Source organism: Gopherus evgoodei, chromosome 3 (genome assembly GCF_007399415.2).
Source record: "Gopherus evgoodei ecotype Sinaloan lineage chromosome 3, rGopEvg1_v1.p, whole genome shotgun sequence".
NCBI classification, from domain to species: Eukaryota; Metazoa; Chordata; order Testudines; family Testudinidae; genus Gopherus; species Gopherus evgoodei.
The window spans coordinates 5207787-5233640 of NC_044324.1; the positions used below are offsets into that span (position 1 = coordinate 5207787).

The 25854-nt window shown below is 52.8% G+C and overlaps 1 protein-coding gene across 1 annotated transcript in view; it reads right to left on the reverse strand.

Annotated features, from left to right (window-relative positions):
- The window catches only part of LRP1 (LDL receptor related protein 1), a 180201-nt gene that overhangs the window by 83745 nt on the left and 70602 nt on the right, over window positions 1-25854 (reverse strand). The window contains exon 7 of the mRNA XM_030554642.1: window positions 63-225. Within this exon, the coding sequence (XP_030410502.1) occupies window positions 63-225 (163 nt within the window). The remainder of the gene's footprint in view (window positions 1-62; window positions 226-25854) is intronic.

Consider the following 25854-nt stretch of genomic DNA (forward strand, 5'->3'; position numbering starts at 1 on the left):
GGTTTGTTATGGTCCCAGGTCAGGTACCTTGGCTCAGCTGGCCTCCACTTTCCCCCTCTTACCCCATGGCTGGGTCCAGCGCGATGCCCTTGGGGTTGTACAGCTCCAGGTCGAGCAGCGTAACGCAGGTGTCCCCGTTCCTGTTGCAGACGAAGATCCGGTCGTCAATGTCATCCACAAAGTAGAAGTTGCCAGTGAGCCAGTCGATGGCCATCTGCTCTACATCTAGGGTGGGACAAAGGCAGGTTAGGCAGACCGCGAGTGCTGGGGAGCCAGGTGCACCAGGAAATCACAACCGCTGGGAGCTGAGCCGTTCTGTAAAGCCGGCTGTGATTTGGAAATCTGAGTCTGGGCTCTCTGGGAAATCATCCCCCAAAGGTTTGCAAACCAACCCCCTGGCTGGCACTGCCTGGCCCGCTCCTTGGCTGGCTCAGCAGAGGGACCAGCCTCCTGCTTTCACCCCCTACCTGGGGCCGGGGAAGACTCAGAAAAACAAAGGAAATGGAATGGGTGGAGGGGAAGGGGCAGGGAACAGAACAGGGAAAGAAGAGAAATGACGACGAGAAGGTAGAGCAGAGAAGCCTAGAGAGGAGGGTCATCCCATTCTTAGGGCTCACGCCCCGCTGGACATTTACACTGGGAATTTCTAAGCCACCTAAGGGAGTCAGGCCCCACTCCCATGGGCCCTAATCTCCCTAGGCCCCTTTGGAAACACCACCCAGCCCTAGCAGCTTCCAATTCCACGCTGCCCCTCCTGGATTCAGGTCTGACCACTGCCGGGGCACATCCCAGGGTTAGTGGGAGAGGGGTTTCCCACCCCAGAGACAGGCGACATCCAACACACACCCTCTCCCTGCCCTGGAGAGCCTGCATGCGAAAAACACAAAAGACTGGGAGGGGAAACTGAGGCACAGAGAAGGGAAGCAGCTTGTCCAAGGTCACCCTGCAGAGCTGGGCCTCCTCATTTCCAGGCCAGAGCTGCTGCCCCTAAACCACGCGGCCATCCCGAACCTCCAGGCCTACCTGTGCTGTGCACTGACAGCACATACAATCAGCTCCTTGGACACACACTGCAATGCCCCCCTTTATTCCTCGTCAGCTGGGCTTTTACCATCCCCTCGCCGATCTCTCCCCTCTCCAAGAGGTTGCAGAGAGAGCTTGCTGTGGAGGTGACTGCTCTCCAAGTATCCCCATCTGTGATTCCTGCTGGGAGGGGTTGCCAACACTTTGGAGGACAGATTAGATTCAAAATGACCTCAACACATTAAAGTGGCAAGGGAGTGGCACTGCGCAAAGGAGCCGTGGGGCAGAGTGGCTCACAAATCGAACACGAATCAGTAATGCGAAGCAGTTGTGAAAAAGGCTCGTGTCATCCCAGGGTGTGTGAATGGGAGCGTCACGCGACAGACCCAGGCAGTAACTGTCCCGCTCGACTTGGCCCTAGGGAGGCCTTGGCTGGAGTCTAGGTCCCATTCTGGGCCTGCACGTTACGAGACAGTGGATAAATTAGAGGGTCCAGAGGAGAGCAACAAAAATGATCAAAGGGTTCGAACCTTGGAGCTCTGAGGAAAGGTTAAAAACCCTGCCCAGGTTTTGTCTTGAGAAAGGAACCCCAAACAGGGGCCTGAAAACAGGCCTCGGATCTGTTCAGGGCTGTTCGAACGGGGCTGGGGATTGACTGGAACAGGTTGGACAAACTGCTGCCAGGACTGGTTGAGACGGACAGGGCCCTGCCTCAGCACGGGGGGCTGGACTGGATGACCTCCTGAGGTCCCTGCGTTTCTCTGACTCTATGGTTCAAAGCCCCACACGTGGCAGACCAAGGAGCGTGGCTGTGATATGGGCCCGTGCAAAGGAGAGCTTTTCGATGGGTTTCAAGGTCACAGGTGGGACAGCGCTGCACCGAGAGGAGACGGGAGAAATGGCTCGAAAAGCCGCAGCCAGGGAGCAATCTTCCAGCAAGGGACGCATTCAGCACAGCACAAAGCCAGGTCTCGGGGGGTGGAGTACTGTGCAGCCGGCAGCGTGCCCGGGCTCCCGCAGGCAGGCAAGGTGGGAGGCGGAGGGGAACCGTGCGGCGTTAATCCGCCCAAGGAGCCGATGCAGGTGAGAGTCGGAACCTGGCACGCCGGGTTTAAGGAGCTGATTAAAAAAAACGAAAGCCCCTTAAATCGGATAAACTCAACGCACCCACATTCCTCCCCTGTGAACAGGTCAGCGTTCCATGGAGCTGGCTTAAGGGGCCAGGGCTGCCTGGTGCAGAGAAATGTCTTCGTTTGACAACCCCCATTCTCTCTCTTTTCAGGGGGCGGGGTTTTGTGATCTAGCCTGTAGGATACTGGACTGGCAGTCAGGACATCTGGGTTCTATCCCAGCTCTGAACTGACCTGTTCTCTGAGCCTGACTCCCAGGCGCTCGCTGATCTAACCACTAGACACCATTCCCCTCCCAAAGCTGGGAACCGACCCAAGGAGTCCAGGCTCCCTGTCTTCCCTACACTCCAACCACTAGACTCCCCTCTCCTCTTAAAGCGTTAAAGAAAACCCAGGTGTCCTGGCCAAGCTATCAGAGGAAGGGGCTGTGTGTGACAACTTTTGGAGGTTGATCCTATCTCTGGGAGGGGGCGAGCGAAAAGCACCCAGAAGTCCTGGATCCCAGCCTCTTCAGCTGGCCTTCCTCTGTCTTGTCTACCGAGATGGTAAGCTCTTTGGGGCAGGGACTTTCTGCTACCTGCTGTTTCTTAGACACTCAGAAGTCTATTTTTTTTTCTTTCTTAACATAAAACATCTCCAAGGTGAGTAACTGCTTTGTTCAACTCCCAGCAGTGTGTAAGGAAGGCTGCAAATCTCATTAAAAAACAAACCAAAAAACCCAGACAGATGCAAAAGTTACATTTACAGACACAAGCCAGAGATGGCCCAGTGAGGGCCGAATGAATCAGTCGCCCGCTGCCCCCTTGGATAGCACCCACGGGTCTGCAACCCAAACAGAAATCAGCCAGGGGCGAGGGTCAATTTACACAACCCCCCGCTAGGGAGGAGGGGAAAAGGCTCTGGAAATATTTTTGGTGACCAGAAGGAAGGTTTTTACTCCAGTCACAAAGACAGTGCCAAGACTGACGCAAATCATGGCAAAACATCGGCTCCTGGCTTCTAACCACTTCCTCTCCAGCCCCAGAGCGGATGGTGCTTGCGTGAATCTCAGATCAGGCCAAACAGGCTGACTGTGCCCAGCACCGAGGAGAAACAGCACAGCCCGCGAGGACCAGGAGACCCTTAGGTACCAAGCAGGGAGAGCAAGGCCGCAAAGGGCGGGAGGGGGCCAAAGGACAAAACTCCATCAGTAAAACAGCATCCACCTATTGTCTGGTGCAACCAGGACGGTTCCCACAGCTTTCCCATGGTTACAGGACAGACAGTACGTCCGTGTTAACTCAGCCTTCGTGGGCCAAGCCAGGAGCAGGCCTTCCCCACGAGAGCTACTCAAGGGGACACTGCGGATAGAATCCGCCTTGGCTGAAATGCTGAGGGCAAGTGAGGAGTTGCTCAAATACCACAGTGACAGTCACCATAGACAGAGGGGGTGGATGGGGATAGATAGATAGATAGATAGATAGATAGATAGATAGATAGATAGATAGATAGATAGATAGATAGATAGATAGATAGATAGAGGGGGCAGATGGGGATAGATAGATAGAGGGGGTGTATGGGGATAGATAGATAGATAGATAGATAGATAGATAGATAGATAGATAGATAGATAGATAGATAGATAGATAGATAGATAGATAGATAGAGGGAGTGGATGGGGATAGATAGATAGATAGATAGATAGATAGATAGATAGATAGATAGATAGATAGATAGATAGATAGATAGATAGATAGATAGATAGAGGGGATGGATGGGGATGGATAGATAGAGGAGGTGGATGGGGATAGATAGATAGATAGATAGATGAGGTGGATGGGGATAGATAGATAGAGGAGGTAGATGGGGATAGATAGATAGATAGATAGATAGAGGAGGTAGATGGGGATAGATAGATAGATAGAGGAGGTAGATGGGGATAGATAGATAGATAGATAGATAGATAGATAGATAGATAGATAGAGGAGGTGGATGGGGATAGATAGATAGATAGATAGATAGAGGAGGTGGATGGGGATAGATAGATAGAAGAGGTAGATGGGGATAGATAGATAGATAGATAGAGGGGGCGGATGGGGATAGATAGATAGATAGATAGATAGATAGATAGATAGATAGATAGATAGATAGATAGATAGATAGATAGATAGATAGATAGACAGAGGGGGTGGATGGGGATAGACAGATAGATACTTTCTGCTAACGTAAGGTCTGTTGATGAGGGTCACCACTTATAATCTGACAGGAAATTCTATCCATCTGTCTACCCATCTCTATCCTCTCTATCCATCTAGCTTCCTCCACACACCCCTACATCCGTGTCTATCATTCTACCCCATATGGATCCGTCCGTCTATCTACAGGCCATTGCCACCAGCGTTTGTCCCTTTGTGCTCCCCTGCCCGTCTCCACCTGCTGCCTCTTGCCTTCTCCTTTGATTGTGAGCTCTTCGGAGCATGGAGCCCGGAGTTTATACAGCACCTCGGGCTGTGGACTGCTGGCCCGTGACAGCACCACCACCTACCCATCAATGCCTAGACTTGTCTCTCCATCTGGGCTAGCAATCTACCCTCCCCCTTACAGATCCTCTCAATCTAGAGGAGGTTTTTCAAGAGCCCGCCTGCCTGTGGGCACTCAGGATGCCAGGGACCCTGCGTTTGGAAGTTCCCTCACCCGCTCATTGCATGAACCCATCCAGCTCCAACGACCTAAGAACCATCTTCCCCTCCCCAGCCAGTTGCATCGCAGGCAGAGCAGGCCCCTTGCGGCACTCCTAGGACACCTGGCCCTTGAATACGAGCCGGGCTTGCTGACCATGAAACCCGACTCACCGCAAATAACGTGCGGAAAAACCTCCCCACTGCTGGGCAAATGGCAGCATGAGATTTTCCGGCCGGAATCACCATGCGTGTAACTCGCGGCACTCTGAGCGGTGGCCAGGCAGCAGGGACCTGCCGGCAGCTGGGTGGATTCCAGCAGGAGCGGCAGGCTCACTGCAGTATACCGGGAAATGAGGGGTACAGTATCTCTTTAAATAGTCTGCGGACCTTGCAGCAGTGTCTCATTTTCTTCTCTTCCAGAAGCCACCAGAACCCGGCCTGGGCCACAGGTAGCCAGGTCCTGTATATAAACACCAGGATTCGAGGAGAGGCCTTCAGATTTTATACGTTGAGTATAGAGCAAAGACGTAGTAGAGCCGAGGTCAGGACTGGCCAGCGCTCCCCACCCTTCAGCTGGGTCACCCACTCACCCATCCCATTGCCAGGGGCGGCAAGACCTGCTCACGCTGGAAATCCAGGCTCCTTTTAATGACTTGTTAGTGGCTGATGCAGAGCCGAGGGGTCCAGACACATCAGTGGAAGGTGGCATTTTCGGTGCAACATGCAACATCTGTTATCAACCCTTTACAGTCTGCAGCCTATTCATAAAAAAACCCTCAACATACAGGGTGGCCACAAGATCGCACTTCACAGAAGCCAGGAGCGACCAGACCCACGGGGACAACGAACTGGCGGCATTCCTGGAGAGGCAGGCCGGGCAGTGGCTGCCGCATCATGTGTCACTGGGTACAACCGCTGCCTCGAGGGTGGAGGCCGAAAGATACAAAATCAGACCTAACCAGACGGTGGCTGGATTCTAACACACACATAGGTGGACGAGGGGGAGATGTGGTAGAAGGGGAACAAGACGGGCTTGTTTCAGGGGTGTCAATTCTCTGCTGCAGCACGGGTGACTTTGGGCAAGCCACGCCCCTCCCGTAAGATGGGAGACTGAGCCTTTTGTCTCTCACCCCTTAGTCCCTCTTCCCAGATCTCCGGGAGTGGGCTGTCTCACCCGAGCTGGCCGTGCAGTGCCCAGCTGTGAAATGACAGTGATCCCAGCCAGAGGCCGGGCACTGCATCACATGGCCTTGGGACGACGCCCTTCAGACCAAAAAACCTGCTCTGCAGCTGTGACATTGCCAGGAAACGCCCAACAGGCGTGTCAGGCCAGGTTCCAGCAACGGCTAATCTCGCCCGCCATCGCCCTTTCAAGCCACTAGCTTCCGGCACCGCAGCTTCATCCCCTCGCTGAAGGCTGAACGGCCAAAGCAAAGCACATGTCCCCACTGCCGCACCGGGAGGTGACACGGGCCTATCCCGCTCTGCCAGCTTCGGGGCATGCCCTGGGAGGGCCACTAGCTGCTCTGCTAAAAGCCAGTGTCACTTGGTGCTCCTGGTTTCCAGGGAGGGGAATAATTAAGGAGTTGGACCATCACTTTAATATCTCCGTACTGCTGAGTCATCCAGTTTGACCCTGGTGCGCTCCCCTCCCTCCTCAGCTGCGACCCCACCGACCCGAGGGGTGCTGCATTCCTCCAGCATCTGTCCAGCTGCCTGACCCAGGCCGTCATACTCCTCCCGTCCCCTGCAGTGCTGATTCATTAACATCTGACCAACAGACGGGAGTGGGGAAGAGACCCACGCCCACGGCTCTGGGGGGGAAAGGGCCTACCACACGCATTTAGAATGGGAACTTTCTGGCCCCTGGCTCCATTCCCTGAGTGAGAGTCACAGGACCGGTGCAGATGGAGAGAGAGAAAGAGAAGGAAGGAAAAACCACACATGCACCCCCATCTTCTGGCACCTGCCTGCAGCAACGCTGGGAGGACATCAGAAAGGACAGGACGTCAGGGATTCTTCCCGGCCTGAAACCCCCCACGCCCCGCTGGCCAGCGGAAAAGGACATGTCGATCAGTCACGTTATACCTACAATCAGGGACATGTCTCTGATGAGCTGGTCTGACCCCCCACGTGGCACAGGTCTGACCCAAGCTGGGGTAGCACCACCCTTGGCGTGAAGAGAACTGGATTCTGCTCCCAACTCTGCCACTTCCCCTCTGTTCCTCTCCCACCCCTCGTCTAGTTAAACTGTCAGCTCTTCTGGGCAGGAATTCTCTCGGTCTCTGGGCACGTACAGCTCCTAGCACCATGAGGCCAGATAGGGGCATCTTTAGATACTACAGGAATAATACAAGAGCAAAGAGGACTCGTGCCCTGCAAACTGCAAGAAGTCTGGTCTCATTTGCAACTCGCGCATCAAACTGCAGCTGGTTCAGAATTCCTGGGCATTCTTGCTGTTAGCGGCCGGGAGAAGCTGCGTGGATGCAGGCCGTCCAGCGTCTCCCAGGCTGTATTTTTGCAGCTGGAAAGCATTACGCTTCCTCAAAGGCTTTTGTTTTTCAAACTGCTTCTTTTCTCCCCTGCCCCCACTTGCCGGAATCCGGATTTTTACCATTATTATTCTTACATTCCGCTCTTTCTCATAGCCTCAGCTAAACTGAGATTTCCTTTCGGGCGTTCATTGGAAGCTAATTTATCCAGGTCTATTTTTAACCACTAATGTTAGCTTGGAAAGAGCTTTCCCCTCCTCCCTCCGAGCCCCCACTCACCATATGGCTTTGGGGAAAATTGTTTTTAAAAACCTTTCGCCCAGCCCTTCTCTTCGACCCTCCATGCACAGAGAATTCGGAAACTCTGCTCATAACGATCGGTGGGCTGGAGCTTCGAGGCCAGGCCTACCACTGCATAGCTAGGCTGGTAAAGCTGTCCTGACACACTACCCAGCAAAGCTCTCCGAGGGGTGGATGTAGCTTATACAGGTAAAACTGGGCTTTGGGAGGGGTACATTATTCCAGCCCTCCCAAGCTAGCTACACTGCACAGGCAAAGGTGCAATTCTGCACTTCGCAGCCCGGCCAATATGGTTGTGTTGGCAGAAGTCTAGTGTAGAGTTGGCCTAGGCTCACTCCAGGCCATTAAGGGGACCGCAAACAGCCCCTGCCCTGCGTGGAGTGGACATGAGAGCTCTGCTGACACACGGGGGGAAGACCAGAGGTATGGCCAGGGCACTCCGGGCGTTCTCAGATCTTCTCTGCTCACCATGACCCCTGGGAAAGTTAGACCAGCCCTGGGGCTGCTCTAACTTGGGCGATCAGGCAAGGTCTGAATGGCCCAAGAATATAGGGAGCACAGAGTTAACTTAAAACACCCACCACTGTCTGTCTTTTGTGCTATGCCTCGAGGACTCCCAATCCCACCACGACAGCCCAGAGCAACATGTCTCTGGCTACCCATGGATGCAGAGGTCTCTACACCAGGGGATGCAATTCCACGATCAGGAGCCAGTGGGGGACACGGTGTGGCCTAAAGGATAAAGCACTTCACTGGGGGGTCGGGAGAGCTGGAGTCTATTCCCACCTCCGCTGCTGGCCTGAGGAGTGACCCAGGGCCAGTCACTTCCCTTCTCCGGGCTTCAGTTTTGCCCTGTGTAAACAAGGATAATTATACTTTGTACAGCACTTTGAGATCCGCTGATAAAAATCATTCCTCCCCCCCCCAGTGTCCTCAAAGCTGTGGAAATAGAGTTTGTTTACTTAGGGTAGCAAGTTATTAACTAAGAGTAATCAAAGTATAGGACCTACAAATAAACACAATCTTTGTTTGATATATCGAGCAGACAAAGTCCAGATTCTTTTGGGGGGTTTTTTAATTCCACCTGGGAAATCGATACCTATTTTCAGATTAAAGCCGCGTCTATTGTCTAGAGAGCCTCCCACTGGACCTTTAAACCTCCCAATTGTTTATCTTTCATTAATCACCAGGACCCCACTGTCTACTGTTTCTGGATTCAGGCTGGGTTAACTGTATTTCATCTGAAATGTAATAAAACTCGCTTATCATCTGGAGACGTTGTCCTGAATGTATCAGACCTCATTCATCCCTGATCTCCCCTGGCATATCACCCTCCGCTTTCTCCTGATCCCTGCAAACCTGAGTACAAGCCTCCCTTCTCATCTACAACCAAGACAAAAATAGACTGGATAGCCACACCCCAGCCCTGCTCAGACAAACGGGTACTTCTTAGTCATCCGTTGTTTGATGGATGAAAGCAGCACAAATGGCAAAGTCAAACATCTGGATCGCGGCAATGTACAAATGGATCCCAATCGAAAGCCCGGGGACAAGAGTCTGGGATTCAAGAAGAGTGTTTAACCAAGTTTATTAAGGTCACAGTAGCACCTAGAAGCTGCATCTAAATCTGTTCCCCACTGTGCTAGATTCTGTTGGTACCAAGAGTGACAGGCAGGTCTGCTGCAAAGAGTTTGCAATATAACCAGGAGAGGTTATTACCTGTGTTTTCTGGAGGGGGGACTAACGCACAGAGAAAAGATCCCACACCGCACCTGTAGCAGAGGTAGGAACCGAACCCATTTTCCAAACCCATCCTTCCTCTTGGGTTCTAGCCTCTTGGAGGATAATTACCAGCCGGTAAATTTCACCATCTTTGGTCATCAGGAAAAAAGATCTGGACTCAAGTTTCTCCACTTTGAGTGACATTTTGGTTTTTACAAAACAAATTCTGACCCGCAAGTCTAAGTGCTAACAAATGGTGTGTCCGAATGGCTGGGTTTTTTAAAAGAATTCCTGGAAGAGGAGCCGGCTTCTAGGAATTGCCTTTTAATTGTGCCAATGTAGCTGATTTCTAACCAAACTAAACTTGTTATGTCGAAAAAGCAGCTTACGACATGAGTCACTCGGGGCCACTACTAGCATTTTCCATAACCCAGATGTACTTTGGGGATGTTGCAATTTTTTCCCCTTTTTTAGGGGGGGAAACAACTACAAAAAAAAAAGCATCTTATTGTGCAAGAGGCCACTTGCTCAATGCAGGCAGCTGGCAGCTTCAATCAGCAATTGCATAAGGGGTCCTACGCAGATGTTTTCCTGGTTTGGAGCCTGTTAAAATAGCGCTGCCCAACCAATAGTTTAATAAAGTCTCTTCCTTAAAAGAGTTGCAATCTGGTGGGTTTCTTGCACAGCTGTCCAGCGGAAGGGTTGAAAGGAAGCCTGGGTAACTTCAGTATCAAGGCCCCTATTCAGCGAAGCACTGGGGGGTTGATCCTTTGCCACTGATGTCACCATATGCAGGACCTTAGCTAGCGTTTTGCGTCCACCAATCTCAAAGCACTTTACTTTAACCCTATTTTTCAGGACTTGTCCAAAGAGCCCAGCAGGCCAGTACCAGAATTAGAACCCCAGCTTCTTGAGTCCCAGTCCACTAAACCACATGGTCTCCCCTTAAATACATCCCCTATTACAGCAAACCCTGCTGTAAGCTGGATATTTGTCAGCTAAACAGATTTCCGAGTAGAAAGAAAAATTAATCTCGGTACATGAAACAACATCTTTTCCTTCCAATGGATCCCAAAGAGTTTTACAATCAACCTCTCCCAGAATCACTTCCCGTCTCCCTCAAACGCAGCCCCCTCTGGGGTTCAACAGGGCAGCTGTTTAACAGTGCACAGCAGTGCAACAGTTTTGGATACGGATGCGAAGACTCCAAGCAAGGGGATCTTTGTAGTAAGAACCCAATTGTCAGAATCTCTCCCTTTTGTCCTCAGTGACCATAGGCCAGTCACTTAATGTCTCTCTGCTTCAGTTTTCCCACTAACCCTTCCTTTCTCCCATTCTTATTGTGTCTTATCTAATTACCACTGGAAACTCTTTGGTGCAAGGATGGTCTTTTTGTTCTGCTTTTGTACAGCACCTAGCGCACTGGGGAACTTACGTAATATGAACTAGGGGAAAAGAAACTCATCTAGCGCTCGGCTTTAGTAGGTCAGTGGTTTACGAGAACATGAGAGTCAGAGGCTCCACAGCCGTAGATAAATCGTGGCCTGAAATGGAAAGGAAGTGAGTCTGCACTAATCTTCCAAAAGGAAAACAAATGATTTCAACACAGCTTTGAAAGGGCTGTAATAAAATCTGTGGAATTCACAGCCCTGAGATATGAGACAAGCACCATGGTGCCCTTTGGGAAGGGAAGTCAGTTAAGAGAGGTTAATGTGCATAGACTTGGCAGTCTCTCAAAAATATTCGTTCAGCAGGAAAACAAGCTTCATGGTATCAACTGATCACTTGCTAGTGGTCAGGAAGGATTTTGAGCTGATTGGGCCCCAGGTCAGACCAACGCTTCTCTCAGGGAAGGTGCTGTTATTACCACTCCCTGTGCTATCCTCTCCTACGAGACATCCGGATGGCTCCTGCAGATTAATGTCCACGGAGGCCTGGCTCGAGAGATGGAGCTGAGGTGCAGAGGCCAGATGGAGGCTGGGGGGGGGGATGTGATTTTATTTATTTTAAATCAGAATTATGTCATTATATTTTAGCCGTCTTCTACAGCGGACAACCCACCTGAACTCCTTGTCTAGCAGCCCAAGCGCTCCAGATTTCTCTCTTGTAGAAAATGTCACACTGATTTCATTACACTGGCTCAAGTCCCCAGTGCCAAAGCCGTTTTCACTCCACCGATACTGGTTTGGCTTCATTAGGTAAATTACCAGCTTGAGCTAAACCGGTTCCCGTGCTGGCTGGCCTGCAGTCACTGGCTCCTGGGCTAAACACAGGAGGGCCCGGGGGGAAATCCACCAGCCTGTATTATACAGGAGGTCAGATGAGATGATTGAACGGTTCCTGGTTCAGTTACACCTTGTGTGAACACCAGCCCTTACCCTTCTGAACTGATTTCAAGAGGATTCCTCACACAGGGGGGCTAAGTTTTTGCTGGGGGGGAGGGCGACTTTGATGGAAAATGGGAGTTTTCACCTATACGAATCTCTCAGGTTTGGGCTGAAATCTGTTTGTTTTTGTAACAAAAAGCCAAAGGTGTTCTGGGGAGGAAAAGCCTCCTGACTCGCTCCAGCACACTGTGGCAGGGGGGGCCCTAGCGCCTGGGTGAAATCCTGGCTCCACTGAAAGCAATGGGAGTTTGGATGTCAAGAGGGCCAGAATTTCACTCAGAATTGTTACACTCCATCGATGCAGCAGCTGCACGGGAGGCAGGGCCGGCTTTAGGCCAATTCAGCCGATTCCCAGGAATCGGGCCCCATGCCGAGAGCCAGAGCCCCGGCCGGAGCGCAGCAAGCAGCCCCGCTCTCCTGGCTGGAGCCCCGGCCTGAGCGCGGCAAGCCGCCCCGCAGCCCCACCCTCCCGGCTGGAGCCCCGGCCGGAGCGCGGCAAGCCGCCCCGCAGCCCCGCTCTCCCGGCTGGAGCCCCGGCCGGAGCGCGGCAAGCCGCCCCGCAGCCCCGCCCTCCCGGCTGGAGCCCCGGCCGGAGCGCGGCAAGCCGCCCCGCAGCCCCACTCTCCCGGCTGGAGCCCCGGCCCGAGCGCGGCAAGCCGCCCCGCAGCCCCGCTCTCCTGGCTGGAGCCCCGGCCGGAGCGCAGCAAGCAGCCCCGCTCTCCCGGCTGGAGCCCTGGCCCGAGTGCGGCAAGCCGCCCCGCAGCCCCACCCTCCCGGCTGGAGCCCCGGCCGGAGCCCCGGCCGGAGCGCGGCAAGCCGCCCCGCAGCCCCGCTCTCCCGGCTGGAGCCCCGGCCGGAGCGCGGCAAGCCGCCCCGCAGCCCCACTCTCCCGGCTGGAGCCCCGGCCCGAGCGCGGCAAGCCGCCCCGCAGCCCCGCTCTCCTGGCTGGAGCCCCGGCCGGAGCGCAGCAAGCAGCCCCGCTCTCCCGGCTGGAGCCCTGGCCCGAGCGCGGCAAGCCGCCCCGCAGCCCCACCCTCCCGGCTGGAGCCCCGGCCGGAGCGCGGCAAGCCGCCCCGCAGCCCCGCTCTCCCGGCTGGAGCCCCGGCCGGAGCGCGGCAAGCCGCCCCGCAGCCCCGCTCTCCCGGCTGGAGCCCCGGCCAGAGCACGGCAAGCCGCCCCGCAGCCCCGCTCTCCCTGCTGGAGCTCCAGCTATTTAAAGGGCCGGCGCTCCAGCTGCCTCTGCCACCCCGTCCTTTAAATAGCCGTCAGAGCCCCGCCGCCCCCATGTATTCTCCAGGGTTCTCCCCGCTATTTAAAAGGTCTGGGGCGGGGTAGAACAGGGGACCCCTGGGCCCTTTAAATAACCCCCAGAGCCCTGGGATAGCGGGAGGCTTGGGGGCTACTTAAAGGGCTGCGGCTCCAGCTGCCTCTGCTGCCCCTGCCCTGCCCCCAGCCAGCTCTGCCTCCAGCCAGCTCTGCACTCCATGCCCACAGCTAGCCCCTGCCAAACCCCCTGCCCTGTCTCCAGCCACCCCCTGCCACACACCCGTGGCCCTGCCCAAAGCCAGCCAGCCCCCACACACCTCTGCCCGCACCAGCCCTGCACACCCTGCCCACACCCAGCCCCAAACCCCCTGCCCTGTCTCAAGCCAACCCCGCTGCACTCCCCTGCCTGAAGCCAGCCAGTTCTGCACTACTCTGTCTCCAGCCCTCCCAACCCCTGCTGCATCCCCCTGCGGCCCTGCCTGAAGCCAGCCCACCCCACACACCCTGTCTCCAGCCAGCCCTGCACCCCTTGCCCTGCCTGCAGCTAGACCCTATCTCCAGTCAGCCCCTGCCCTGCCTCCAACCAGCCCCATGTCCACTGCTGCCCTGCAGTTCCCAGGGCAGTAACCCTGCACATCTGCTTCAATGGGGGGGCAGGGAGCAGCTGGGACCCACACATGTGCACACCCGCAGGGAGTGGTAGGGACCCACACATGTGAAATGGTGGTCATGAATAAGCAATCAACAGCATATATGATGCAATGTACATAATATATAATTGTATTATTTATATAGTTATGGAAAATAAATAATAATTGGAAGAAATGAAAGGCTTTTTTTCACATTTTTTTTTTTTAGTCATCCTTGCCAGGGCCCCGCCGAAAATGTTCGAATGGGGCCCCGCACTTCCTAAAGCCGGCCCTGACGGGAGGGACAAGCCACAAGGAGGAGAAAAGTACCAAACTCTAACCAAAGCACCACGACCAAGCAGCTGGAGTCGACAACCCTGCCCGAGTTTGTTTTTTTAAAATCCGCGCATGTTATTCGACTCTTCCGCAGCCACTAAACTCACCCAAGCCCGATCAGAAACTAATGGGGCTGAGGGGCAGGAATGGAATGGTACATCCAGTGCTGCTTTTAACTAAGCCACACGCTGCAGAGTCAAATGCAATCCTCTAAAAAAAAAAAAAAATCAAGTGGAAAGTGGTTTCTAGGGAATAAAAACTTGGAAAACAAACACGAGTGCAAATGTTTTGGTTCAAAAAGCCCCCAAAAGGGGAACTAAAGCGTCTCAGGAATGTAGTCCCCAGGCACTCTCAAATACACTGGTTTCCTTTTTTTTTTTAAAGGAATGATCCCTTGGATACATGTACCTAATACTATAATCCGAAGGAATTTCTCTCCCCCCTCCTCCTCACACCCTCCCCACTGAGAACAAGACACGCTCTGTAGCAGCAAAATACTTGATGGATAAACATTGCCCCCAGGGGACAATTTTCCTTAATTAAAAAGTTTGTTAACGGGACATGCAGGAGACAAACGTCAGGCGTCCTGCCCATCAGAGGATCACAGAAACATGAGACTGGAAGGGCCCTCAGGAGCCCAGCTAGCCCAGCCCCCCATGCTGAGACAGGACTGCGTCTACCTTTCTCTAGCTGCCACAACTTATGGGGTACACCTAAAGCTACCACTGGCAATCCCCATCCCATCCCACTACTCTGTAGCAGACCCTTAAGAGAGAAGTGTCACGGCCTGTGTGGCCTGCGAGGACTGTTTCCCAAGTGGCCGTGCTGGGGGCAGGATTCAGGGGGAAGGTGATGGATAAACTGAATGTTGGGACCCAGGATTTCCAAATGAGCTCAGCTGCCATTTCTCAGCGGCAATGTGGCAGCGCCTAGAAGCCAGGACCCTGCTGTGCTAGGAGCTGAACAAACTTACAGATCTCTGCCCTCAATGAGCTTACAATCGAAGACTTCCAAACGAAGCCCTCAGCACCCAGCAGTTCTCAATGGACGGCTACTAGGGGCTGATCGCTTTGGAATAATCCGGCTATTTGAAAACCTGGGCCCAATTTCAGGCACTGAACCTGCGAATGCCTGGCCACAGGCCTGCAATTTACATCTGCTGAACACAGGGCTATGCTGGACATGGAGCGAGAACCTTTTTAAAAATCTCGATCGCTGCCGAGAAAAGTCACAGTGAGCTCTTGAAATTAGCAGACAAAGGCACAATAAGATCCGCTGACTGGGAATTGAAGCCAGAAAAATTACACACTGGCAATAAACACACAAATTGTAGAGAGTCACGGTAACTGATCAGTGGGGTGGCTGGACCGAGAGGAGCTGGAGGCTTTATACCTCAGCTGGAGGGTGTTCTCCAACAGAGACGCTCTAGACTCGTCCGGCTCCACGGAGGGAACACGGGGTGGAAATGCGGGGCCTGCACTGTACAGCAGGACACCAAGGTCCCGTCTGGCCTTTACGTTTGAGCCACGCGCACAGTTTAACGATTCTTGTGGGGTTAACGATCAGGTCTCTCTTCACAGGTTGCTCGGCGACTGCTCCCTCCACTGCGCTGCGAGAAAACTGGGCAGAAGCCTCGCCCGCTCTGGGAGATGGGAGCACATCCAAGCTTTGTTTATCTACGAGCAGGACTGTGTGATGATGGAAATAAGAACCAGGGCCCTACAGAGAGAGACGTCCCAGATGCACCCTCCGTGTGCGATCAATTCTTCACAGAGAGCCCGAGAAAAACCGCTTCTGAGTGATACTGATGTGCTCGTTTACATCACAGACCCCATGTGTTACTCTTTTAAAGTGCGTACAGCCCCCAGCACTGTGGCCTAGTGCGGTTACCCAATGACCGGGCCATGGACCGGCACCGGTCCCTCAGTTCGCCCTGACACACTGTCGGACAGCAGCAAGCCAGTCCCAGGTATCAGAAAGGTTGAGAGCCACTGGTCTCATGAGCTGGGTCTCCAGGGACCTGGTTTCTGGGCCCAGGAGTGGAAGGCTGGCGGACGGTACTGGTGCCATCCCCGCCCAGCTGGGTTCTACTCTCTGCTGCAGATTTTTGGGCCAGCAGAAGAGCCCCACTGAGCACCGTAATCCATGCTCACCGCCTCCAGGCCCCGGGCCACCTCCTCCTTCCACAGCCAATGCCTCACGGCCCAAGATGGGCTGTGGCAGGAAAGCCAGGGCGAGGGGACACCAAGGAGTCTTTGATTTAACCCCCAGCAAAGCTGTTCAACCGAATCTGGCGTCTGTGTGCGGACAGAGGGAGCAGCGGGGTCAGGATTGCCAGAGTGGCTTTTACCGACCATCTTCTTAGGAGGGGAAAACCAGGACGGTCATGGGGGGAGAGAGCCCGGGAGAGCCCCGCGGGGCTATGCCTGGTGCTGGTTTGCAGGCAGAAGTCAGGTTAAATTCTGACTCTAATGTGTCTTCACCGGTTCAGCGAGAAAGACAAAGGACAGATGGACAGAGGGATGGGAATGGGGATAGGGATAAAATATGGCTAAACAAACATATTACTCCCATTTAAAATACAACATGCAACAAGATGCAGAGCACGCAGCCCCAGCCAGGAGAGGAATCCAATTACCAAGATAATTAACTTCGCTCGTTTATTTCAGGCACCTGATGCAGCTCACCCCACACGGCACCACCCCTCGGACCGGGGTGGGAAATCGCCATTCTGGAAGGTACCTGGGCTTGGGGCATAAAGACAGGCCCACCCCACCCCGTCCCCAGGCTATCGCCAGGGTGCATAATCACTGCGAAAAGGCATTACACGCCCAGGCCCGGGTGGCAAGTGGCTGCGGAGGCCAGGATGGGAATGCGCAGGCCGGAGCCTTCGGCAGCTCTCGCGTGTGGGTTTCTGACAGCTGTCTAACAAGCCCGCTGCCCCCTCGTGAAGCCAACGCTCTGATGTAACCTGAGGCTTTGCTGCCTTTTGTTTTTGCATGATCAAATCTTAACACAGCCCATTTAACCAGGCCTTGACAGCTGGCACCCTGCCAGGCTGCAGAGCCCGGAGTAGCTGGTCCCTCGGAAGTTGAGCCCTAGGTCCTAGGGATGGAAAAAAGCAACAGAATCTCCTTCCCCTGCCACTTTAACCCTTGAAGGACTGGGTGGCAGCCGCTCCCCCAGCTCTGTGCTCAGGAAGCCGCAGCTCTGCCGCGCAGGGAATTCAGACGTTACCTCGGAGAGGAAATCCAGATAAGCCCTGCAAAGGGCTTTGCTTAATAGAAAAATCTCTCCTGCATGGAAAAATGTCCTGCCCCAGGTACGGCCTCTGCTCGCTCCCTAACCACAGCCCGCCCATGCTCCAGGAGATGGCTGCTCCGGGTTCCTTCACAGGCTGCGGCACCGGCCGGCTACGTGACTGTGGGTGGGCTCAGGAGAGATCTCAAGCCAAGCAACGACCAAGCACTGGTCAAGTGGCCACGGGGCCCTTTAAATCCCCCTGCATCAGCCTGGGACGGTCTGTCACAAGCAGGGTTTGCAGTGCTTCAGGAGTAGCAAGAAAAGCCCTGGGCTCTGTTCCCAGCCCTGCACCTCGGGCAAGTCCTTCACCACCCCTAGGAAGGTTCCCCACGAGACGTCCTTCCCCGACCCCAGCTGAGCTGCTCCCTATGGAGCATGCTGCCCCCTCAGGAAAGATCTCGGCACCAGCATGCTCCTTCGCTGGCCCAAGATATGGCACATGCGGCCCCATCGGCTACATCTCTTACTGGACTGACGCCAAGTCACTGGAGCCAGACAAGAGACTCCAACAGCCCCAGCCTCCGACCGTGGCCTCAGCCGAGCCCGCGGAAAAAACATGCATCATCTCCAGCGCTCCTAATGAGCTGGTTACAAGAGGGGTCCCCGCTTCTGGGACGGGCAGCGGGGAGCTGATCCCTGCCATTTCACGGCACCGAATCCCAGACAGGAGAGGAGCACTTGGCCACGTTGTCCACTTCCCTCAGCGCTTTCCCCTTGATGCAACTTCCTAATTACATCCCAAAAACAACTGCGTCAAAAGAATCGGACAGTTGCAAAGCCACATGCAACCTAAATGATGCGGTGTATTATGGCAGCCCCAGACCCAGGCCCCTCCCTGTGCTAGGCAGAGGTGGATGCATGGATAGAATCCAGTTCGCCAGAACAGCATGCAGCTGCCTAAACCACAAGACACCGCTCTCCCTTTCTGCTGGCCCGATCCGTGTGTGGGGGCTGAGGTATGTTCCCTGCTCCTAAAAAACCCAGACGGGGTCAGACCAAAGGTCCGTCTCACCCAGTGAGGTGACAAAGTTTGCAGATAATACTCAACTGCTCAGGATAGTTAAGACCAAAGCAGACTGTGAAGAACTTCAAAAAGATCTCACAAAACTAAGTGATTGGGCAACAAAATGGCAAATGAAATTTAATGTGGATAAATGTAAAGTAATCCACATTGGAAAAAATAACCCCAACTATATGTACAATATGATGGGGGCTAATTTAGCTACAACTAATCAGGAAAAAGATCTTGGTGTCATCATGGGTAGTTCTCTGAAGATGTCCACGCAGTGCGCAGAGACGGTCAAAAAAGCAAACAGGATGTTAGGAATCATTAAAAAGGGGATAGAGAATAAGACAGAGAATATATTATTGCCCTGATATAAATCCATGGCACGCCCACATCTTGAATACTGTGTACAGATGTGGTCTCCTCACCTCAAAAAAGATATTCTAGCACTAGAAAAGTTTCAAAAAAGGGCAACTAAAATGATTAGGGGTTTGGAGAGGGTCCCATATGTGGAGAGATTAAAGAGGCTAGGACTTTTCAGCTTGGAAAAGAGGAGACCAAGGGGGGATATGATAGAGGTCTATAAAATTATGAGTGATGTGGAGAAAGTGGATAAGGAAAAGTTATTTACTTATTCCCATAATAGAAGAACTAGGGGTCCCCAAATGAAATTAATGGGCAGCAGGTTTAAAACAAATAAAAGGAAGTTCTTCACGCAGCGCACTGTCAACTTGTGGAACTCCTTGCCTGAGGAGGTTGCGAAGGCTAGGATTATAACGGCATTTAAAAGAGAACTGGATAAATTCATGGTGGTTAAGTCCATTAATGGCTATTAGCCAGGATGGGTAAGGAATGGTGTCCCTAGCCTCTGTTTGTCAGAGGATGGAGATGGATGGCAGGAGAGAGATCACTTGATCATTGCCTGTTAGGTTCACTCCCTCTGGGGCACCTGGCACTGGCCACTGTCGGTAGACAGGGTACTGGGCTGGATGGACCTTTGGTCTGACCCGGTACGGCCGTTCTTATGTTCTTATGTTTAGTATCCTGTCTTCTGACAGCGGCCAATGACAGATGCTCCAAAGGGAATGAACAGAACAGGGAATCATCAAGTGATCCATCCCCTGTCACCCATTCCTAGCTGCTGGCAAACAGAGGCCAGGGACACCATCCCTGCCCATCCTGACTAATAGCCATTGATGGACCTGTCCTCCATGAATGAATCTAGTTCTTTTTTGAACCCTGTTATAGTCTTGTCCTTCACAATATCCTCTGGCAAGGAGTTCCACAGGTTGACTGTGAATTGTGTGAAGAAATACTTCCTTTTGTTTGTTTTAAACCTGCTGCTTGCTAATTTCATTTGGTGAACACTAGTTCTTGTGTTATGAGTAAATAAAACTCCCTATTTTCCTTCTCCACACCAGTCATGATTTTATAGACCTCTATTATAACCCTCTTAGCCGTCTCTTTTCCAAGCTGAAAAGTCCGAGTCTTACTAATCCTGAGTTCCTGGTACAGGAACAGCTCTTACACAGTTAAAGAAAGAGAAGAGTCATCAGATTAAGTTACCAATCGCTCTGCTCTCTTGCCAAGTATGTTCACATCAGTGCCTCTTTCTTGGCAGGGGGCATGCAAGGAAGCCAGAAGGAAAGAGCTTTGCATGCAAAGGGGAGAGACAAATGCACTTCGATTTCTACAGAGCCCGAAGTCTCTCTGAAATCAATTTGTCTCAAACCCTAGAGCATTTCTGTTGATTGGCACCAGAACTGGTTGCTGTTTGTCATGGGGTGAACTGGAGTCTCCTGGACATGTTTGTTTAGGTAGATGCCCCAGGAAAGTATTTCAATAGTGGCCAAATGCCAACATTTTCGGGAAGATGTTTCATCCCCTTCCTGGGTTTGGGGGGTTTGTTTGTTTCCATTGCAAAAAGAAATGCTTGCATAAATATACCTGCCCCTGGAATTTCCACTACATGCATCCGACGAAGTGGGTATTCACCCACGAAAGCTCATGCTCCAAAACGTCTGTTAGTCTATAAGGTGCCACAGGACTCTTTGCTGCTTTTAAAAATGGAGACATCTCAGCCACCTCTTAGCTAGAAATCTTGGAACAGTCCCACCAAAAGGCCAACGTTCCAGGGATGCACTTTGAGATCCAGCCCACAGCCCCACCAACTCGCATCGTCTATGAAAACTGAGCACAAGCTGCGTCCTCCCACCCCCATTTTTGTTACCGTGGTGGCAGATCTGCAGACATCTCAAGCACTCTTCCGGGTCTGGGGAAATTCTTTCAAAGCCCCTTTTAAATCAATCTTCTGGAAAGCAAAAATAAACCGCAGAGCCATACAGTGACAGGATCTATCTAGACCAGTTCCTTCCATGATGTTAAACATATCCAGCTCCAATAGGATTTTGTCACACCCCAGAACCACTGCGTGGCTGATCCCAAGCGTTCAACAGTCATGAGTCAAGCAGCAGAATAATCACAAGACTGGCACAAAAAATCATGAGATTTATTTTTAAAAACATCATCCTGGGCTCTTTTCAGTTGCCTTCTGGTATCAGAGCTTTTGAGGGTCACGTTTTCAGCTCTTTCCGCACAACCATCAAGGCTAGAAACTTGCTTTTTTTGGAAAGCACCTATCCACCCACCTCCAGGAGCTTGCAAGGAGATCTCAAGGGTTGGCACTGCCAGAAATGCTTAGCTGACATGGCCCCATTTAACACAGCGGCGTCTCCGACAATTATTTATGGTTCATATTGTGAAGCACCTGCCCACACAGGTGCTTCTGACTCTCCTCTCAGAGCCCTTCATAGTCACTGATGGATTTTATACCACTCCCCATTTTAGAGCTGGAGAACTGAGGCCCAGGGTAGATTAAAGTAACTGAAGCACTGAGCTGGGCTGAACCAGGTCTCTCAAGTCCCACGTCCGTGCCCTACCCGCTAGGGGTCATACTTCCCACCCAATAAGAAATCAGGGCATTGCTGCGCTAGGTGCTGTACATACATGGAGCAAAAAGCTGGTCCCGACCCCAACGAGTTTATCCTCTCTGGATAAGCTGCGAGAGAACAGGTGGCCGTAAGAAACAGCTGGGAAAGCACAAGGTAACGGCGTGGGGGTGATGACCAGTGTGACAGCAGCTGTGACAGACCCCCGCTGGCTCCTCACAGCCAAACGCTTTGGAAGGCGTCCCAGCAGGAATCTGCTTTAAGGAGGACAGTGCAGCGGTTTTATGGCTGGGCTGCTCTTCTGCATAAGGGGCAGCACAGAGAACCCAAAAACCTATTCGCCTTCCGCTAGGAGAATCAGCAATGAACAGCAGGAGCACTCCATCCTGGTACGCGGCCTCCATCCTGGAGGGCTGTACTGCTGTAACTGGCCTGAGGGAGTGAAAGCCATACAGCTTCTGTGATTAAACAAGGTCTCTCGATGCCACCCACATTAATTAGAACCGTCCACAGCTCTCAATCCAGCAGCTTTTGCCAGCAGCACAGTTTGTACCTGAGGAGTTTAGAGGCCAGTGTTTGAATGGGATGCTGGGTGGCACAGAGACGGCATTAATTATTACAAGTCTCCAAAGCCAGCCTGCTGCTAAGCTGGGAGAATTCAGCAGCATACCAACCTGAAAGCCATTAGTTTTGTTTTGTTTTTTGGTTTTCTGGCTCTCAAATTCTTTGAAAACTCCACTGGGAATATATGAGAGCATTGTCCCAGGAACACCCGCTCGCCGGGATCTTCCTGACCAAACCTGCCTGCGATGGGAATAGCTCCCACGGTTTAGAGATCAGCCACCAAGCGTAGCCCCGTTTTAACGATCCGGACACACTGCCTCTCTCAAACCAGGGCAGACCCTGCCCTTGCACTGAGAGCTCCGGGGGGCAACGTTCTCACACCAGCATCCAGGAAACAAGAAGTTGAGTCCTGCTCTGCTCACTGGTGAAATGAGTTCGGCGAGACTCATTCAGCTGCTCAATAAGCTTTGCTCCTAATACGCCAGCCCAACAAGCAGCTGGGGGCTGGAATAGCAGAGACGGGGATGGATCAGCTTAACCGGGCCCAGGGCTGAGTTCACGGGCTGGGGGAAAGGCTGCGGGTCTGGTCTAGGATGCATTAGCAGGGGCTGCCTTCCTCCCCTGCACCTCACTCCAGCCAGTGCCAACAGCCAGTCCCGGCAATAGTGCAACCAGCTTTCACACGCACGTATGGACACTTGCTTACCTTCCCATAGCATCACGTAGCCACAAAAGGGTCTTTAAACCAACATTCACACTGGGATTTTTAAGAGGTGCCCAAGGGAGTTAGGCACCCAAATCCGACTGGGTTTTAATTGGAGTTGGCACCTAAACCCTCTAGGCTGCTCAGCCTCGGGGTGAGATTTTCAATAGCGCTCTGTGTCGACCGAGCTCTGCTCCCCTAAGGTACCAGAGCATCTTTCTCCCCATTCAGTGTCCCCTCTTTTCCACGCGGGGGTCAGAATCTCGCCCTAGTGTTCTTCGTAACAGCACTCCCTCTCTGTCCCAATGCCCAAACCTCACCAGCCCCCACATCACTTACCGCAACCTCCTCCCCACCCGCACCATTTCAGTGGAATCTGGGCCCCCAACTCCCACAACCCCAAGAAAGGGTCTGAGGTTGAGTTACCGGCCTGGCTCAGCTGATTAGGCTTTGCCATGGGAACCTAAATAAATCATTTAGAGGCAGGTTTCAAAAGACATTTAGGCTCCTAATTCCCATTGATGGCAACAGGGTTTAAGTGTCTAAATGCCATTAAAATGTGGGTCCTTTTCCCTGTCACTACTGGGGGCATGCTGCCGTTTCTGCCTCCCCCTCAGGGTGCGCTGAGGCTAACCACACAAATGTTGGCACCGGAGTTTTACGGTACTTCGCTAGTCTCCATCCATCTGAGCTCCTCACCACGTGTTTGTTCTCACACAGCCCTGTCAGGCAGGCCAGGGCTGTTACGCCCATTTTCCAGATGGGAAAGTAAGGCATAGAGAAACTAAGTGACTGGCCCAAAGGAAACCAGTAGCAAAAGTCCCTCAAGCTCTGTAAGTACCGGGCCACCCTTCTTTCCTCCTTCACATCGGGAACCAACACCGACCTCTACAGAAACCCCCCCTTCGATGCTGCAAACACGTCACCCACGCGTGCTCATCCAATGGGCTCGTTAGTTTGGTCAGTGGCCCACGGAGGAGACGTTCCAAAGCCGAGGGCCCGAAAGGGGAGGCCAGTGCTGAGCGGGGGGAGCTTAATCACAGCCCGCTCCATTTTCGCGGTCAGCCCCGAGCGAGGGAAAGCAGCAACCACACACTGGGCCGACTGTTCGAGGGAGGCAAACCGTTCCAAGCTGCCGAAAAAGGACTCCTCCCCCCTTCGCCTTTTGTCCTTGAATGCAAGCAGACATTCAGCTCCTGCCAGGGATTTGGCTGATTAGAAACAGAGCTGGAACTTTCGCACACACACGAGAAAAAAAGGAAAAAAAAGAGAGCGAAAAGGAAGAGGAAAGGGAGAGGGGAAAAAAGTCCTCCTCTTTGGAATCCAAGTCCCCAAGGCAAAATAAGGCTCTTATTCTGCGCTGTAGCAGGCCAGGTCTCTGACTCCCCTCCCCACTCTGCCCCTGCAGCTTTGCCCAGCAAGACCTTCCCTTTCACAATCCGGAGCCGCAGCTTAAAACAGAACGTGGTGGTTGGGATGCAAGCTGCCCTGGGGACGGGGGGCTGGGCAGAACCTAGACCAAGTCACAGAAAACAGAGCCCCGGCCAAGTCGGCCTGGGGAGGGAGAGGCTGCAATGCTACTCAACAAACTCAAAGGGGAATTGATGCAGTGTGAGGGGCCTGACCTGAAGGGAGTTAGTTTATAACTGCACTGGTGTGTCTGAGAGCAGAGTGCAGGGTGTGTGGGGGGGAGGACGACGCTGTCCCACTTGATGGAACTGAGTCAGCGTCACCGAGAGAACGAGAGCTCCTGCCCAGGCTTTGCCTGGAAGGGGCAATGTTCATCTTCAGGCCTGGGGACAGAGTCATGGACTCCCAATCCCTGACAACCGATGAAGGGTAGCACACACTCCCTGTTCATTATCAGTAGGAACGCGGCTTTAAGTAAAAACATCAAAAAACGCAAGACCGCACGGTACGGTCGCCAGAACTGGCCACACTGCAGAGGGAGAAGCAGTCCCCGGCCGAAGAGCTCACAAGCGAAATAGACAAGGCAGGACACAGAAGGAATCCGTGCCCGCGGACACGCAGCGGCTCCAAGGTGGGAACGGTACCCAGGTGGCCTGTTGAATGCAGTGTGCTGCTCCTAGACTGGGATGTGCCAGCCAGCAGCAAAGCAACTGGCCCAGGAAGCTGCTAGCTTCATCTTGGAAGAGTAACGAGAGGCAAAGAGCAAACGCTCCCTCGAACGGGTGCTGTGAAGTTGACAGAGTGCTGCTGAATGTCTGGGAGCAGCTGGAAGCAGGCAGCCTGGCTTCAAACCACCTGCCCAAAACATCCTGAAAGTAGATCAGCTCCAGCTTCGGGCGAAAATGCTGCAACAGAAGGAGAGCATTAAAAGGAAGATGAAAAAGAACTTGACTTGCAGAGATCCTCTCCGAGAGTAACTTAAAGCCGCATGTCGGCTGGCAGAAGCATGGAAACACTGCTCAAAATCGCATGCGTGACAGGGACAGGGGAAGAGTCTAAGACACTTGCAAATCAGGCTCCTCTCACAGCCCAACCCGGCCAGGTGGTCTCGCAGTTACGGCGCTGGTCCAGGACTTAGGCGATGTAGGTTTCAGTCCTGGATGAGCTGCTAACTCCTCACGTGAATCACGTACAGCCAGGTGTTCCCACCAGCTACATCCAGACAGCACATTTCTCTAATCAAGACAGGCCCTTAAATGTATCCTTGGCGTCCTGTATTGTGAACTCAACCGCCAGGCATACAGGTCATGCTACGGCGCTGCCAACTCTCCCAATATTTGGTAGGTTTGGGGCTCTTTAAAAACAAAAACAAAAAAATCCCCATCCCTCAGAATGGCCTTATTGCATTAGAATCTCACCCCTCCCCATCTCGCTCTCTCTTATTATTATCAAATAAAAAATAAGCTTCCAGCCCTCATGATTAGGGAAGAAGGCTCAAAACCCAAAGGGCAAACAGAAACAACTCTCTTTTAAGAATAAATCTCATGACTTTTAAGTCAAATCTCATGATTTTGGGGAGACAGGGCAGGGCCTCGATTTGCACTATATCGCTGGCGACTCTGGAAAAAAAGAGGGCCTGGGAGGGGGCAGATCGGCTTCAGCATCTTTAAGTCATGATTACTATGCATTATTTGTATTGCTGTAGCACGAAGCAGCCAAAGTCACGGACCAGAGCCCCATTACGCCAGGAGCTGTACAAACACAGACGTGTCGTCAGGGATTTTATTTTTTAAGGGGACAGGATGAGAACAAAGTGGCTTGGACCATGTGCCGCTAACCCAGCCCACACCCTGAAGATTCAGAGATTATAAAGTATGGAGGGACCAGTCCCAACTGCATAACACAAGCCACAAAAATTTCAGCCAGCCATTCCTGCAGCCTATCCAACAACTTGCAATTCCCTGTGACTGCACCA